This window comes from Gambusia affinis, linkage group LG07 (assembly GCF_019740435.1).
Source record: "Gambusia affinis linkage group LG07, SWU_Gaff_1.0, whole genome shotgun sequence".
Lineage (NCBI taxonomy): Eukaryota > Metazoa > Chordata > Actinopteri > Cyprinodontiformes > Poeciliidae > Gambusia > Gambusia affinis.
The window spans coordinates 24,364,742-24,383,590 of record NC_057874.1 but is presented as its reverse complement, the minus strand read 5'-3'; the positions used below and the strand labels follow the sequence as shown (position 1 = coordinate 24,383,590).

General features: G+C 36.1%; 1 protein-coding gene across 2 annotated transcripts in view; it reads right to left on the bottom strand.

Annotated features, from left to right (window-relative positions):
- The window catches only part of igsf21a (immunoglobin superfamily, member 21a), a 181,802-nt gene that overhangs the window by 14,767 nt on the left and 148,186 nt on the right, over positions 1 to 18,849 (bottom strand). For both annotated transcript variants that reach the window (XM_044121503.1, XM_044121504.1), the window contains 2 exons: positions 11,509 to 11,989; positions 2,479 to 2,564 (listed from right to left, as the gene is read on the bottom strand). In XM_044121503.1, the coding sequence (XP_043977438.1) occupies positions 2,479 to 2,564; positions 11,509 to 11,989 (567 nt within the window). The remainder of the gene's footprint in view (positions 1 to 2,478; positions 2,565 to 11,508; positions 11,990 to 18,849) is intronic.

Sequence of the window (18,849 nt, the reverse complement as noted above, 5' to 3'; positions counted from 1 at the left end):
TTATATTTCATTGGCGTATCTCTTTTTTTTTTCTTATTCCTGCTCATATGAACAGTCATAGTGGTACACATTACATTAACAGTATACATTAACATTATAGAGCAGCAACATATCTGAAAATAAAACAGTAACATAAAGTACAATTGAAGTGTATGTAAACATAATCTTTGTGGAAAGTGATATAATTGACATATTTTTTTTATCATCATTTTAAGCATATTTGAACAATATTGCCATTGTTCAAAATGGCAAACTCCTCACCAACTGGTCGAGGCAATGCACACCAAACCAACAATAAACTCAAAAAGATGACGACAACTTCACATCAATGTTTTATGCAACACCAAGCTGATTAGTGTGTTGCACCAATGAGGCTGTCGTAAGGACATGCAGCATCATCACAGGCCATTCTCTGTGCTGCACTGACTGCTGGTAAAAAATAGCACTCAGGGTTTAACTAGCTCATCAAACTTGCAACTATTCAGTGCCCTTCTTTGTCCATCTGGCAGAAATTGTGGGAAATGTAACAAGCACTACAAGTAGCTATGAAATCTCAAACATTACTGAACACACGGTCCTCGAAAGTGTTGCTCTTCATGGCGAGTCCACTGGCTGGTGGATCTGGTGAGCGATGAATGACAGTGAAAGCAACTGTTTTCCACCAATTGGTGGTTAACAAGCGATCAGGCCTGAAACCTGGGAGTAGTGATGGACACTGACCTGAACCTTCAGAGCTACATAAAGACAGTCACAAAGACGGCCTTCTATCACCTGAAGAACATTTCCAGGATTAAAGGACTAATGTCTCAGCCAGATCTAGAGAAACTCATCCAAGCGTTTATATTCAGTAGCATTGATTATTGCAACAGCGTCTTCACAGCTCTGTCCAACAAATCAATCAAACAGCTGCAGCTGATCCAGAATGCTGCTGCTCGTGTTCTCACTAAAACCAGGAAGATAGAGCACATGATCCTAGTTTTAAAGTCCCTCCACTGGCTCCCTGTAGTTCAAAGAATAGACTTTAAAATACTGTTGCTAGTTTACAAATCACTGAACAGCTTAGCACCACAATACATTAACGATCTGCTGTTGTTGTATCAACCTTCCAGACCTCTCAGGTCTTCTGGTTCTGGTCTGTTCTGCATCCCCAGAACCAGAACCAAATGAAAAGAAGCAGCATTTAGCCTGTACGCACCACAAATTTGGAGCAAACTTCCAGAAAACTGCAAAACAGCTGAAAAACTGACTTCCTTTAAATCTCGAATTAAAACCCACTTGTTTAGATTTGTATTTGAAACGTAATCAATTACAAATTTAATGATGGAAATTGACTTAATGTCATGTTTTGATTGTTGATTCTATGTTGCAATTGCACAAAAATCCGTGAAGGACGACAGAGTCCCTGCTCAAAATTCTGTGAAAGAGATGTACGGAGCCTTGTTCCGGAAGAAAAATTGCGGGTGACTGAGGGTCATTGCACGTAACAGAAACCCTGTAAATTCTAGACACTAACAGGTACCATAGAATTGCACAAAAATTTGTCAGGGATGAGCCTTGTTCGGAAGTGCGGTGACTGAAATTGCACGAACCCTGTAAAAACCTAGAGGTGACAATTTGTTGGCGGAGTCCCTGCTCGAAATTCTGTGAAAGAGGTGTACGGAGCCTCATGCCGGAAGGCCGTTGAAAGGCTGTTTACATTGTTTTAAACTGCGTGATTGTGAGCGTGAGTGGAAATAAAAATAGCAATAGGTATTTCGTTCCATATAACACAGTAGAAGAGTAACCGGTAAATGTTTCATGGATGCAAAAGCAAGAACCTCCCACTTGATGACTTTGTGTTTCTGTGTTTGATATGATGCAAAGCACTTTGAAATGCATTGCTTCTGAAATGTGCTATACAAATAAAATTTGATTGATTTTGATTTGAACCCAATACACAATACATGACATCGGCTATGGCGGCAAAATTTGAACACGTTTCCACTTTTGTGTGTCTCATCGCTTGTACGCGTGTGTAAATTTTGGCATTTGCTTGACTGGAGAAGGGTGAGAGACCACCACCCCAAAGCGCATGTTCCAAAGAGAATGAGTGGAAAGGGAGCGACGTCGCCTCCACTGTATCAAGCCCATTAGACTATTAAAGTGAAAGAGAATAGCTGAAACCCTTTTTTTCATCCCAGTCTTTCAGACCGCTTGTCATTTACTACACGTCTCATTGTCTGAGGGGCTCAGAAAGATTTAAGGCACTTCTGTTTGGCTTCAGAGATGATGCAAACAGTTTGATATAAATACAATGTTTGTCTTCATAATCAAGAATACTGAAATGATCAAATTAAAATTTGAAACCCAATTTTGTAAAAGTGAATATTTTATGAGCATACATAAACATCAGAATGAAAAACCATGTCTATACGCAGCTTTCTGACTCCCAAATCTGAAATCTAAATAGACTTTTCTATAAAACCCCTGGAAACCTACCTGGAATCCTTGTACAGAGATGCGCACTGTATCCCCAACCTTTGCCCTAGTGGGGGTCATGAAGAGTTTAGGACCCTTAGGAGCAGCTGAAAGGAAGAAAGGACACACACAAGACAGAGGTTATTGTACTGAGCATGGAGAACAAACCCTGCTGGACACCTGTTTTGACGTCGAGGGAGAGCGACAAATACAATTTCCTGTCAATTAAGGTCACAGAGCGAGAGGCCAGGGACCTGCAGGTTCTTTCATCCAAAGGACTATGCTGGATTTATTCCCTTTTGGAGAGAAAGGGAACTAAATTGGGTAGATACTCATTACTGGAAAAGAATGAGAGTACAACGGGTGGAGTATGGAGGAAGCGAGATAAGAGGCACTCAGAGAGTTAATTCCCTTGTCTTGGTATGGACAGCAGACCGTGCAAGGCTTTCATTGCCACCTCCTAAAACAATAGGGTGCAGCAGAAAAAGGAACAAACAGATTCTAGTATTATTATAATAATTATGAGGGGATTTACTGCTTATGCAAAAAGTTTTGAGGTTGGCTGTATGATTTCCATTAATATATAAAATAGAATTTGACTTTAGAGCCTCTAAATTACATGCTATATGGCATCAAGCTATAAATACATACTGCATGATTTATAATGATTAAAAATCCCCCTAAAGACACCTACGTCACATGCACTCTGGTTCCAGTATGTCAAATCAGTGAACCAAAGGACACATTCAATAAGAACCAAACTAAGAACATTCAACCAGTAACGCCTGGAAACCTACATGTGAAGCTGCTGCAACACTGTATCCTATCTTACCATGTAGTCTGGCATACTAAAGAAATGTGTTCTGAAGGTGTAAATGTGCAGAAAAAGTGAATTATTTGCAGCAGTGGCACACATGGGATGAATGGCATATAGGAGCTGCACCACTGGTTGATGAATAAAAATGCACAAGATAACAAACATGTTCTATTATTCTGGTAATAAGCTGCTAATTGCTGATAATTTATAAATGATTCTTGTCAGTAATTTACATGCACTCATGGGTACGAATATTATGATCATTTGGCCTTTTAGCGGTTTATTTTAACCATTCTTTTTTATCTTTTCTTTTTTTGAGGTGGACAGGTAATTCAACATTCAACTTTAAAGTTGTAAGTTGAAACCCAATTTGTTGAGTGAACAGGTGGACTTTCTCTTATCAGCACATGTAGGTTCAAACATAATGTGCATAAACCTCCATTTAAATTTGGTTAATTTTTACTTAAGAAATAATGAAAATACAAAAAAACAAAATGCTATTTCTCAAAAACAACAAGAACCTTGCATAGTCTTAGCTGGATATTAGATTAGTGGAGTTCATTAAAATTGGTTGGTTTCAATCACACTGGTCTTAGATATTCATTCATGGTTCATATGAGTCTCTACAATTTTTGGAACACTTAAAAATAAATATGAGAAAAATATATATTCATTTAAATAGATATGGAAAAATCTCTGTTTTAGACATAAAAATATTAGTTTTTTCATACCTATTGAAAAAATAAATGTGAATAAAAAACTACAACACATTTACTTCCAGCTCTTGTAGGATTTATGTAAAAATTAGTAAAAAAAAGAAAAGAAAACAATATGGCAATTGAATCACAGACATCATGTGGTTACTGTGACTTAGCTTATTATTCCATCTCTTGCCAAAGATGAATGGAATTTCACAAGCTAAAATTGCTGTGGTGGTGGGAAGCACTATCTTTCCTCCTACACACCAACAGAAAGGTATTTTTAAATACTGGTGTCATGCAGTCATAGAGCTTGCAAGGCATATGGCCGGTAGATGATGGCCAATTTCTGGGATTTGCTCCAGCAGTGACAGTTGGTATTCTACGTCACTGCTTTTGATTACGGCAGCATGAGTGTGATGGACAGTCTCTCTTGGGTGAGGACACCACAAGGGAAATGAGCCACGGTCCAATGACACCATCTCCTGAGGCTCAAATTCTTCCCCTTACAAACGAGAACTGTTTTCACTTCAGGAGAGGTCAAAGAACAAACATGCCTCCCGGAAAAACAACTGTGCACCCTGTATCAGGTGTGCTGTGGCGCAAAGGCAGAACATCAACAGGTCCGCCCAGCTGTACAACAGACTTAGGGAAACCTGTCATGTTAGCTGGGTGACTGGATCTATTGAGAAAGAGGAGCCATGGAGGTAGGCAAAGACATTTAAAAGGCCAGGCCAACTGTTGGATAACTCATTGAATCAAGTTCTACGTTATTTCAGAGGCAGACTCACCCCAAATGTACCATTCTTAGAATCCCAGTGCAGGAATATAAAGTATACAGGTGAACATAAAAATAATCTGCATAAAAACCTAAATTTAAATCTTCAAAGTGAACTTAGCAAACATTTAAATTCAGCAGATAAGTGCACTATCTTTCATGCACAAACACGTACACATGCACACATACTGACAAAGACTGAACATCTGCTGTTTGACGTTCTGGCGAAGCTTAGACTGAGGTGTGAAGGTGACTGATCTCCTTTTGCCACTGCTCAGTGTAGGAAAACTGGATTCACTCACATCTCTGTTGATAATGAATAATAAACACCCTCACTCTCTTCAATCCAAAACAAATACTGTTTTTTTTACTATCAAGCTGAATGTTAGGTTTTTTACAGATTACCAAAACCCACCAGCTGCTCTAGTAACATTTGCATGCAGGGCACAGAGTGGTTCATGAATATGCATGAAACATGACATAACATTGGTCAAGTGTCAGGCTGTCACTCAGTCTCCTAAGGCAATATTAAATCTCTGAAAGAGTTATTACTTATGAGCTCTGCAAAGATCTCACATTCATTTCCTGACCACACTTACACACACCTGAGGGAAACAACTGGGTGTGTGTTTCAGTCAATTAACCTTTTAGAGCTCTGAAATACAAATTAATGGGATATGGTAGCAAAACTAATCCTAATGCGACTCATTCCACATACAGTAATAATGATTGTTACCAAATATTGAAACTACTCAAAAAAATTATCCAGTTTGTCTTTAATCAAGATCATCTTCACAATGAACATGATTAAAAGGAAAGAAAACAACTTAGTTTCAAGATGGATCAAGTCCAAAGCAGCTTGGCTAACAATTTGAATTTTAAGTGAACTCTAATTAGAATCAACAAATGCACCTTTTTGTGTTTTCTCCTCTTTAGATGTTAGGATTAAAAAGGAATGCCAAGTGATTCTGCTTCCAGCTCTTCAAACGATCAAAGGTAGAAACACATTAATTACCTCAGTTGGAAAAGAAGCTTTTCAAAATATTAGCACCTTTGACATTGGGCAATAATTTCACAAAATTAATTCATTGTGTCATCCGTTTTTATCAGAATCATGTGAAAAAGGCAGAAAGCCTTTATAATCTTCACTGCCATATTTCATCTCGAGTTGTCAGCTGATTTCATTGTACATTCAAATAATGCAGTTATCTCTCTCTTGCATGGGCAGCAGAATACTCCTATTACTTTGATATATGCAGACAGTACCTAGCAAGTTTAAGGACAATTTTTATGGAATGTGATATTTCAAAATGATGACAGCAATCTATGTATGAAACAGTTTCAACACTTTTGGTTGTATTTCTGATGTTTTAAAACAGGGTGAGGACAGAAATGTCAGCAACCAGCATTTATATGCTAGTAAGACACTGTTTCTACAATGACCAAAAAAAAATCTCCCCATTTTATTTTTGTTAATCTTTTTAATGGAAATTTGTTTATAATTTCAACTAATTTTAGTAATAAAAGAAAAGGCTTCTGCTTTAAGGAAAGGACTAAAAAAACTCCACCTTATCTGGTTCTCACTATTATTTGATTTTAACACAGCTCTTTTTCTGACATCAACTTTTTTGATTGCCACACTTAGATTTATTTTCTTATAACAGGCAGCATGAATATTCTTATGGTTGTTTGTGTCTTTATCCAAACTGCTCACTCAGCAACTGGTTCAGACAGATGGCATCCTCCCTTGTTGTCAGTGTAAAACAAAGAAAATTAGGAATAAATAGTTTTTATTAGTATTAATAAAAATATTATTAATTAATACCTGCAGTCACAGTTGTTGTCACTATTGCTGTTAATATAGTACAGCAATAGTGGCAAAGAGGATGCTAACACTGCAGCCTCTTTGCCAACAGAATAGCACTTGGAATGAAAAGCAGAGTCATTGAGGATTTATAAACTGCAAGGTAAATTACATTTAATTAGATTATATTAATGTCACTTTCTCAGAATTCAGTTTTGACTAAATGGGATTATGATTTTTGTGACTAATCAACAAAAAATATTTCAGAAAAAATACAGGTCTTAAAATTAGTAGGGCTCCATGTGAAGTGTGTTATGTGTGGTTTTGTAAGAATGTTTTTGAATCTAAAAAAAAAATACATGTATGACAGATGACTACAGCACTATTCAACTAAGTATGTATTTTACCAACACACTTCAACAGTGCTACAAAATTATAAACTAAAGGTGGTGTTAAGAAAATATTCACAATGAATAGGCACAGCAGAAAAGACCTGGTAAATTGTATCTTATTGCTTACATACAAAAGCAAGTTTCTGGTATAAAATATAAAAACTTGACATCTTTGAAGAGAAATAAATACAAAAAAATAGTCATGGTGGGTAATGACTGAAATTGGAACACTACAGTCTCTTGTAATCACCAGTGAATTTTGGCAATTCTTTGACTGTGACAAATTGCTACTTTTAGAACAGGTTGCCAATCGATTGCACAGCTTTGTTTAGACTTTCCTCATCCTCTGTTCCCAACACGACTCTGCTTTCACTAGATTTAGGCATTTTTTGGACTTACTCTGTGACTGACTTTTAGGACAAAACATTGCCCAACTCTGTAATGCTCCTCAAAACTAATGTCTCTGCCCTGATACAAGGACATCCTTCTTAGCTTCCAATTAGTCAGTGTCACTAAAAAGCAGGAGCAGCATCAGTGAGCTGCACATGTGCAGGGTAGCATTTGTCTTGGAATAGAATTAGTTTACACTCAAATGTCAGATCAGAGAAGAGGTTTCAAGTGAGCATAACTGGCCTACATTTATGAGAGAAAACATGGTTGTGCATTGTATATTGTATGACTTCTCCATAGTAGCGGTTCAGAATTTGCTATAGTCAACAGCGGATTTTAAGCAGATTTTGTTACACTTTGTCATCAAATAAAAATCCATGTCACTGCAGTAATAAAGTTGTTGCTTTGGAGCTTTCTGCCTAATGAATAATTTCTAAAATCATGATCTGCATAGTAAAGTAACTTTCCAGGAGTAACAGTAAGTGTCACAAAACAGTTTTGGATTTGATCAAGGAAAATAAGAAATGTTAAAATGTGTTGAGTAGCTCTGCACACCAAGTTTTACAAAATCTGTTTGTAGTCTAAGTTTAGTCTGCATTTAGGAGTTTCTGTAAGATCTGAAAGAATGATCTATTTCCTTTATTTTTCTGTGTAGAAATTGACACATACAATGCAAGATTTCTCAGACAACAAAAGATAATGTTATTTTATCAAGAACTATATGCTCATAAAACTAATCATATAAAAGACATCAACACTCTCAAAATGCTTCCAAAGTCATCATTACTTAAGACTGCTAACACTGTAGCCATATTTTTTAATTTCCCATCTCATTTGATAACAGAAATATTATTGAAAGAGATTATATATGTAGGCAGGTAGATAGTAGTGAATTTGAGCTTCTTTCAGTTTATAACTGTTGTAATTCATCATGGCATAGAAAGTTTTCTCAGAGATTTTGATTCATGCTGACCTGACACTTGTGACAGGTTTGTCGGCTGCTCAGCCTCAGTTTGAATCTCCCATTCTATCATATCACAAATATGCTCTGATGGATGAAAATCTGCAAATTGATAAGGCCACTTAAGTACAATGAACTCAATGCTGTGTTCAAGAAGCCAATGGATTTAAGAAAAGGTTCAATATCCCACTGAAGTCGCCACAAGATAGAAAATAATAGAATAGAATTTAACTTTATTGTCATTGCACTGTCACAAGTACAATGAGTACAATGTCAGTGTATGAGATGATACACTGTTATAAATAAAATGATGGTCCTGGTCAGTTACAAGACTCAGGCTGGTTGTGCTCAATTACACAATGCTTAATAATTGAAAAGTGTCTCAAGCTGATTCAAAGAAGGATGAATACTGCAGTTGAGACTCATTGGACCAGACAACATTTTTCAATATGATATTGTCCACTTTTGGTAAGCCTGTATGAATTGAAGCTTACATTTTCTGGTAACAGATGTGGCATCTGGTGTGACCTTGTGTTTTGGTAGCCCGTTTTCATCCTGACTTATTGGACATTCAGAGTTGGTATTCTGCATAATCAGTTGCGATGAGTTGTTATTTGAGCTAGTGTTGCCTTTGTATTATCTCAAACCAGTCTTCACTTTTTCCTGTGATCTCTGACATTGTCAGGACAATTTTGTCCACACAAACCACACAAGCTGATGCTTATTGCAAGTTTTACCATATGCACTGAAATGGATCCATGTGACCATCTAATTCACTGTTTGGGGTTAGAAAGAAAGTTCCAGCTCAAGATGCAGTCTATATGAGTACAGCTTGTAGAAACGAGCAACAGATGCAAACAGCTTACAGCCAAAAACATAAGTATGTGACGCTGCCTACGGTATTAGGCTTTTTTCATAATAACTAGCTATGTTTAGCTACATCACATACAAAATATGGACACCTGGACACATTTGTTCCATATTGTTAATATGTATATGCTGAAAAAATAAGTAAATAAAGCGTTTATCTATATATTAAATACATTTTGTTGAAAAGAATACTAACTCACAAAACACAGTGAACAAGTGGATATTCAAAACACCACCAGAGATGATTATAGACAGTTCAGGTTTACAGAGTAATCACATACTTATGTCTCTGGAAATTGAGAGAATTTCAATTTGAGAGAAAACTGAAGCATGAGACGGAAACACACGAAGGTACAGAGAGAATGAAAGAACTCACATAAGACCATTCCAGAAAAAACTTTCCAGTTTTTAACTATGGCTAGGGCTGGAGTCAGTTAAGAACTGGCTGTAAAATAACCGGTTTGCTTTTCACCACGAAAGAGCCACATCAGTGCCCAATTTTTCTGTCATTATTATAAAGGTCTCATTTATTTATTGGTTAATCATTCCTGAGTTTTTTGTTTATTTGTGAAGTATTGTAGTAGAGACAATTTAGCCACATAGATAAGCTTTTTATCCCAATTGCCCTGCAAATAGATACCATGAGTTCAACACCTTTGGTTTCTTACTGCTCTTTTAGTGAAAACCTTTACAATCCTGATTTGCTGAACTGGAGAAATTAACCAGCAGCAGGAATTGCACAGATTTTAGAGTAAGATTTATTAACACCATTTGTTGGTATTGAAAGACCAAACACTTACAGAAACCAGACAGAAGTCAATGAGCTGTGAGCAAAGCTTCAAACAGCACAATGACCTGCCTAAACTCCTTGACATGTGATTTCAAAATCAACCACATGAAGATAATTAATATTCAGTTATGTGTTACTCTGATACCAATCGAGCAATTTATCGTTTTTGATTAACTGTTGTTCCTAGTTCCTGACAAAAGTGGTTCTTTCCTTTGGCCCAGTAGCAAACTGGTGCTGGGATAAATCTGATTTTCGGTGCTGGTGGAAACATAAACAACTGTTGCTGGATAAGCTTTAGTAGCTGTTAGCCACTGCTACTGATTTGACGGAAAAAGGCCCCACAATGTCTGTGAGTAGCAAGGGTAAATACTTTCTGGATATCTGTTAAAGATGTATACATAAAGACTACATACTGTATATTTTATACCCATTATAGTGGTGGCCACAAAAAAATATGTCATGTGAGATTTGTAACCACCATTATCTAATTAGGTCAAGAACTTTACAGAAAATAATGAGTTTCCATAGATTTATGCATGGTTTCTCAATAGCAAAAAATGAAGCAACTTTTAATTAGATGGAAGCTGGTGAGAGGAGATAAAATACATTGAGAAACAACACAGCCATAGACATAGAGCAACCAGGGTCTCCTCATTCAGACTTTTCCTTACTTCAACCATTCCCTGCAACATATGAAAGATATTATTTCTGTGTATAGTGTGAGGACTGTATGGCTCATTTCCAGAAGGACTATGCCAAAGTATAGCCTTTGAAGTCTTAATTGGGTATGCTGGAAGCGATCTTTGTGTTTAGATAAAATAAGATGGGTGTATGCATCTCTCATGGATCACTACGTAGACTGTATACATAACACACATCCCCCCCAAGCACACAGGCAGACAGAGAGAGAGAGAAAGAAAGAGAGACCCATAAAGTTTACTTGAACTTCTCTTATAGTACAATTCCTGTCTTGTTAAAAGCATGAATCACAATTTATGTGGTTGGAGTAGATTGCAATCTTAGTTCTCACTTTTTTTTCTCGCTTAACTAAAACTGTGAAATTTAGTGGCATGTCGATAGACTGAGGAGCTTACAGGAGGTGTTCACTGGAGTTTGATGAAGTGCCGCATCTCTGAAACTCTCTTTCCAATTATATAACATTGGTCAGAGTGTCTAAATTCTCATTCAACTTCTCTAATTCAGGCTGACTTTTTCAATAACGGTGCTAGGTTAACTCAATCTAGCAACAGACAGCTCGATGAATTGCCCTGTCACTCACTTGGAGCTGTGCATTTGCCGCTAAACTCGGAATCTGCTCAGCTGGAACACAATTAAGCAGCATCAAATGAAAATCAGTGTTGTTCTGTGCGCATTTGCAAGGAGACACAAGGAGGTCCAGTCGGCTTCCGACTGTGACACGAAGACAGCATGACATTAAGGACAGAAAAATGAGAAAGGGGTTTCATTGTTTGAAATAGAATAGAGGAGAGACAAGAAAAGCATAATAGAAAATTAAAACCAGCATGCAAAACAAATCAACATTTAACTCACCCAGAGTGACCTCCGTCTGCATGGGCATGGATAATGCTGGGTGCTTAACTTCACAGCTGAATAGGGCATCGTTATCCAGCTGAGGGTTGAGGGTCCAGGTAAGTCGAGCCTGTACCACAACAGAGCCGTCGCTCTGAGGGATCTGAGTGTGACTAAAGTAGTAGAGAGGGTCGGTGCTGTGTACCCAGCGGGGGAACTCTCGGCTCACCACTGTCTCTGGAATGACCTCTGTTGCAGGGCTGGGTTCATAGGCCTGCTGGCCCTGAGTGTGGACACGCTGAGGACTCTCTGTGTACAGTCGGGCCGACCGGCCTTCCGGGTCGAGAAGGGAGAGGGAACGCTGCAGTTTGGTCTCATCAAGGTCCCTGCTGATAAGTGGCCTCGCTCCTCTCCATCCTGCTGAGCCGGCTGCTCGCTCACTGGTGGAGGGCTCAGTGTAGGAAATCACCTCTATCAGCTCACCATCACGCTTAAAGTATACCTGATGAGAGTATTGAAAAATGGGATGTTGAGGGGATGACAACAACAACAAAAAAAACCAAGATATAATTTAAATAGGATTGTGCATAAATGAAAAAATGCACTTGATAATACTACATAGTTCACTCACTTCTAAGAACATATTTTTTAAAACTTGCTTGTAATTCTACAAACTTTTCTCCAAAGCCAAAATGTTTAGCTTTTTCTTTTATGTCCTAAGATATCCAAAGCATCCTGGTTATTTTCAGACCCAACAGTGGAGCGCTGTTGCATCCTATTTTATTTTGACATCTGTAACATGTCTGCATAACTTGTCAGTAGTCTGTTTTTGCCTAATTGAATCCACTGGATATAATTAAAAGAGCACACACCTGCTTATGAAAAGCTTTCACGGTTATCAGCGTATGTCTGTGTAAACAAAGCCAGGAAGTTCGGATAATTGTCTTGTTTGTCTGCAGGAGGGGACCATGTCAAGGCCCAGATATAGAGAATCATTTCTGCAGCTAATAACTGTGGTGAATAGTTTGCCTTCACAGTTCAACTGAGTAGCTGGAATTTGACTGTATTTGTCAGATGGAGAACTAACAATCTAGATGTACAGGAAGAAAATCAGAAAACTCCATCAACAAGTTGTTTAAAATTAGAGTTCTGTAATTTTTCTAAATTAGGAGACCTTCAAGAAACAAAAAGTTTACTCAGATGTTTTCAATCACAAATTAGTTGAAGATTTTCAGGGTCTAAGTGTTTCAATAGAAATAAAAATTTACATTAATAATAATAATAATAATAATAATAATAATAATAATAATAATAATAATAATAATAATAATAATAATAAACACCACACATCATTAAGTAGCTTTGGGAAACTTGTGAAGTTTGTATAAAAAGTCTAGTCTTTTGCACATACTAAAAAAAGACTAAATATCTAAATTCATGACAGTTTTAAAGGACAAAAAATATGTGATTTTAGAATGACTTACCGGTTGACCAAAAATTGACAACAACAACAATAAAAATAAATTTCATTTATAATATCTTTTATAACTTTAGACCTCAAAGGGCAAAAACAAAAACAAAACAAGTGATTGCAATGGATATAAATAAATAAATGAATAAAAGAGATTAAAAGCACACTTTCCTTACTATATCTGTTTTTTTCAGTCGTTTCTACTGGTTTGTTAGAAATATATTTAAAAAAAACTCATTCTTTGACACAAAGGGATGTCCTTAATATCAGAGAATTTACAGCCTCAGTCTATGAGTTTAATAAAAATCTCTGACTGCCTAATCTCTTGACAGGGAATTCATATCTCATTCCAGTACATGCCCAGAAGATATTGGCATTGAAACAAGGTTGTATAGTCTTTGCCTGTGGTAACGCTATTTTTGAAACAATGTGCCTTTTTCTGTGTTGTTGAACAAAAGGACCGTTCAATCCACAGCTCTTTTGGGGCAGATGTGGTCATCTAAATTCTAATTTCTGAGGATCAAAGAAACATTATTATAAGATGTGCATTTCACAGCCTTGTGTTCAGGTTTTTGGTATGCAGATTGTTCAAACATAGCACTAATGCACCCTTTCAAGCTGTGGTGCCTCAAGCCAACATTTGTAAAAGATACACCACCTGGACAGCATTTAAGCATCAAATTGTGTGTCCTTCTCTGTGAAAAGACATTAACCTTTGAAGTGACAGTATAATCTGTATTGACACTGGGGTTTTTTGTACTAGTTTTAAAACAGCCATCTTAGACTCCATTCCTGAATGGAAATATTTACTTTTAAATGAATATGACTGGCACAGCCTCATGTGTTTCAACTTCCATTTTAGTTACTTCAAATAAATGTCCTTATCTGTCAGTCCTGATAACGATGTTCAGCAAATATTTTCAGTAAGTGACACAACACTGTAAGTTACATGTGCTTGTCAGGTTGTAGAGTTTATAGCTTACTTTGCAAATGAGACCAGCCATCCTGAAACAGGAAGACATGCACAATTACAAACATAGCCTTGATCTCATTGATTCCACAGCACAGTGTATGTAATGGTGATAAAAGTTAACTGGCTCTTACAACAAGTAAACAATTCTTCTGAATGACGGCTTTTAAAAGTATCCGCACCCCATATTTAGGTTATATTCAGCACAGACAGATTTCACACAAAAAAAGAAATGTTGAACAAAAATATTGATCTTATATTAGTTGATAATTTCTCAGCCAGTCTGTTGGTGTGCTTAGTAACGTTTGGAATGCACCTTTATTAACTGATACAGAGCAATAATATCTTGCAAAACTCTCTTCTTCTCTCAGAAAAGTGATGAAGCTGTTCCTAAAATATGAATATTTTAGTAACTTCTGAATATTTTTGGGTGCTTAAGAGTTTGAAATTATATAAAAAGAGGGTGCAAATGTTTTTTTAAAAACAGTTACAATTACACATTCAGGCTTAAGTACATGCATAAACTCCAAGTAACATTTGGACATAGTAAGTTGCAATGTCAGATTATTGCAATCTGGTGCTGATTCATTAGTGTCAACTCTACTGCTGACCATACATAGATACAACTGCATTCTGCATTATTGTTTTGTCATCATTATTTGACCTCAATGACGTTTTTGGGAAAACCAAGTGGAGGCTTGTAAACAATATATCAACAATCAAGCCCGGTGGTGGTAGCTTTGTGCTGAGGAGTTGTTTTGCCACCACATGTACTGCTGCATTGCATGAAGTTTTCAGAAGAAGAACCAACTCCAGATTTTTTAACTTCTCCCTGAAAACTAGATGAAACTCAGACATAATTTGAGTTGGTAAAAATACAATGATTCCAAATCTGGGTTTAGAATAATATAGCATGTCAACACTAGCATTTCTAAATTGGTCCCTGAAATCATCTATGTTGAATGTTCATGGATTTCTGGCACAGACACATAAAAGCAACACTCAATAAATAAATAAATAAATCTATATCTTAAATATTGCATTTTAAGTAGCAAAAGTTTAACAAAATACAACTGGTTAATTGACAAGCAAAATGTATAGGGGTAATTTGGAACCTAAAGACTCAAGTATTCATGTCTTGTTATCTGCATTTACCTTATGCTCTGAACCATGGCTTGAGATTCAAATGCTGCAATAGGCAGCGTAAACATTAGCCTTATCCACAATGACCCCATTGCATCTGCTAGCAAGTCTGACTCTTCACTGTGTACCAAAGCACCTCATTAATTATCACAGCAGGTGTAAGGGGAACAGTGTGGATTAGACAGATCCATGCACCTGTTTCATAGCTTTTGTTTAACAAAATGGTGTTGGTATGCAATAACACCTGTTTCGGCTATAGAATTGTAAACAGAGAATTAAGTCAGTAAATCTGCATGACTGATTTGTTTCCATATCCATTATCATGCAACTTGATTTATAGGTAAATTATTGAATAAACAGGACCCGATTTACTACCATGTGAAAGCTCTGTCCTCTGCATATTAAAGTCAAAGATAAGACTATAGCAAATGTATTATTTTCAGGTAAATATCGAGAACCTGCTTAGTCTTTTATAATAATTCTGCTGTGACTTTTCCATTTGTCTACGTAAATTAATGTTTCATAAAATACATGACTGAAATAAACAGCATGTTGCTCCAGGGAAAGTGTGAAACATTATTTCTGTGTCATTATCCAGCTTGTTTCATTTCCTCTTCCATCACTGGCAGATCAAATCTACAATATGGATATGAAAGCAGAAGATATGGATATGAGGTGACATATGTAAAAAAAGACTGATATAAGATGATAGCTCTCATGTGAGAGCTATCAGTCACATTTGTGATGATGCCTAAAGTAAGTACTTGTGCAAATGTTATGATCTGAGATAATCCCTTCACCAAGATTTTATGTAGCAAAAACCCATTAAAATTATATGCAGTTTTAGCCTTGTTGATATAAGTTACATTCTTGTTTTGTTTGCAACGGATACATCACCAATTCTAAGAGTTAATTATGTAACGTTCAAACCAAATCAATGGAAGATTTTTGAATTTATTTCTAAGAACTACTAAATAGATTCATTCTAACTTTTTCTTTGAAAAGCACCACAAGAATAAAGATGTTCTAGAAAAATTTATGTTTATTGTCTCTTTGAATGTACTGGTATTTTTAAGAAATTGGAAACTAAATGGATAGGGTTTCTATTTATATAAAATGTGGTAGCATTTACACAAGTGAAGAAAACCACCCACCATTATCTACTGTCATCATTGTTTTTATATTAATATTACTCTTAAAATGACATCACCAGCCTTTATTGCAAAGTTAATTTGTTTTTCTTTGAGCTTCTGGCTAATTTGCTAAAAATTGAGTTTTTCTGGCAGAGAAAAGTGAAAGCATATCCATTCTTTTATTTTTTTCAAATGAGACAGCAAACACTGATTAATTTTCCACATTTGATTATAAATCTGCCAAAGCAACACTTAATCTGTTTTTCACTGTGATACATGTCTCCTATAAATTGCTGCTTTCGACAAAGTGACATGGTCCCTTTTGTTGGGTAACGATGTGAACAAGAAGCTTTTCACTCAGTTTATTGCAACTCATTTGCATTCCTAGAAAGGTTTTCACAATGTATATGTGTAAAAACATATTACCAATTATTGTGCTACAAATTGAATTTGTCCAATGAGATGACTTGGAAAAAAAAGATATTGATAAATTGCGTATTAAAGTGGGGGTCACATTTATTGGCACCCTTGCAAAACATGTGAAATGCCCTGAAATAAATGTATAATTTATTCCAACAGCATAATTTCATATTAAAAGAAAAAGTACAATCAAACTCCTATTTTGATATATTTCTCAATCAAGAAAAAAATCTTAAGGTGAAAAAACATGTTTTTAGTAAAATAATTTTTGATACCCGGAATTAGACAAAGGCAACACAGCTCCTTGACCATGCTTAACAATAAGCAATAGGTCATTTTTAACATTTTCAACCAGTATTTTGTGGAGGTTTTTTTTTTTTTTTTTGCCAAGAAACTGCATCTTAATCTCATCTGATTGAAGAAAATGGTTGTATTTAGTTTAGCAATTGCCACATTATTACTTTTCCAGTGGTAGAACAGAAAAGTTCTAGTTTCAAACGTCCTAACAGCTGGCTGGATTGTAGGTAACTTTCGTAGTTTCTATGTAAACTTAGTGACCTCATTAAGTCTACCTGTATGTACTGTGATGTACCATACACAGTACCTCATGTGTACTGTGTATGGTAGCAATAAAAGGATGGGTCCTTATTGAGCCTCGTAGCTATAAGAATTTGGCCTCTATGTGAAAAACCAGTGTAAACAAAATGTCACAGATTACTAATCAGAACTACCAAGAATCTCCCAAACACTGAAAAAAGTTAAGTATAAATTAAAAATAGTTAAGTTAAAATGTAGCTATACATGGATTGCTGAGGGTCCCAATAACTGCAAGAATAAGATATAAAAAAAATATATTATGATTAGCTTGTTTTTCTAACTCAAACCAAGAGTTCAAATATTTCATTGTCAAATTAGTCTAAAGTCTTAATTTGTTTCAAAGCTTTATAGGCTTTTATAAATTGTGCCAGTCAAAGTGTCTGGTACCGTCTGTCCTTTTTACATGTAGAATAGGGAGTAAAATGAAAAATGAGCTTGTTAGGTGGTACATTTAGCTGTCATGGGACCTGGAAAGTGCTGCTCACCACCATGTAAAAGAGGATTTTGGAGTGTTTTTGGCATTGCAGCTCTATTGTTCTCTTACAAACAGTGTTGCTGCATGGAATAAAGTGATTATCAATCACGCCTCTGTTATAAATCCCCAAATACTTCATACTCCAATATCTGCGCACAATGAAGGCAGACAAAACCATTTATTTGATCCTGAAATGAATTAGAACTGAAAAAAGAGATGTAATTCTAAGCTGGAGCCCATACATAATGCCAAGACAGTGGCAAAATTAGGCTGGGATGGTATGAAAAGGGTTTCGCATTTCTCTCTGAATAGACAGTGATGAAAGCACCTGCACTCTGAACACTGCCAAGCTGCTCCCACCTCAAAAATATTTCAAACTCTAACTCTTTTCAAAATGTAACAATCATACTTTGGTCCATGTACACCTTTATGTTGCTGCAATTAATTATGGTCGTGTCAAAGGAACAAGGCAGTAATTTTCATAGTGACAGGATTTTTCAATGAGAGTACAGAAGCAGAAAAAAACAAGAAAGATGCAATGAGAGAGATCCTAGCCATGAGTTAATCAGTTTTCCCGCTTATTATTAACTGTTATTATGTTTCCTCTTTTCAATCAGTGCTTGCTTGTGCTCTAAGGATGTTCTAATAGTTGCACTGGGGAGATATTATTAATATGTCACCAGCTTGCTCAGTAACATCAGATGCCGACAGATCTTAAAACATAATGCCAGATACTATTCACAAATAACGTCTTTTAGTTTCAACTTTTTCAAAAATATACCATTGGAACTTAGCAAAAAGTGCAGAGAAGCAATAACATTTGAAAGAAAAATTTAGCCTTGAAGAAGAAAGATTTATATATGGCAATAAAATGCTGTACGGTCATGTGTATATCAAGGTGCAGATCAAAGCAGGAACCCACTACAGCACATAAGATCAAGGCTGACAAGTAAGAAAAATGAAGCTTTTTGAATATAAAAGAAAACCTATAATATACACTCTGGCCATCATTGTCAGGCAAAAGTTCTTTGAAAAGAGGTAATGGATAGGTATTCAAGGTTCCATTAAGAAAACCAGATAGAAATAAGTGTGTGATGCAGAGACCCTATTATTGTACAAATGGTGGCTGTATGGTGTTCACATTTAAACAGCT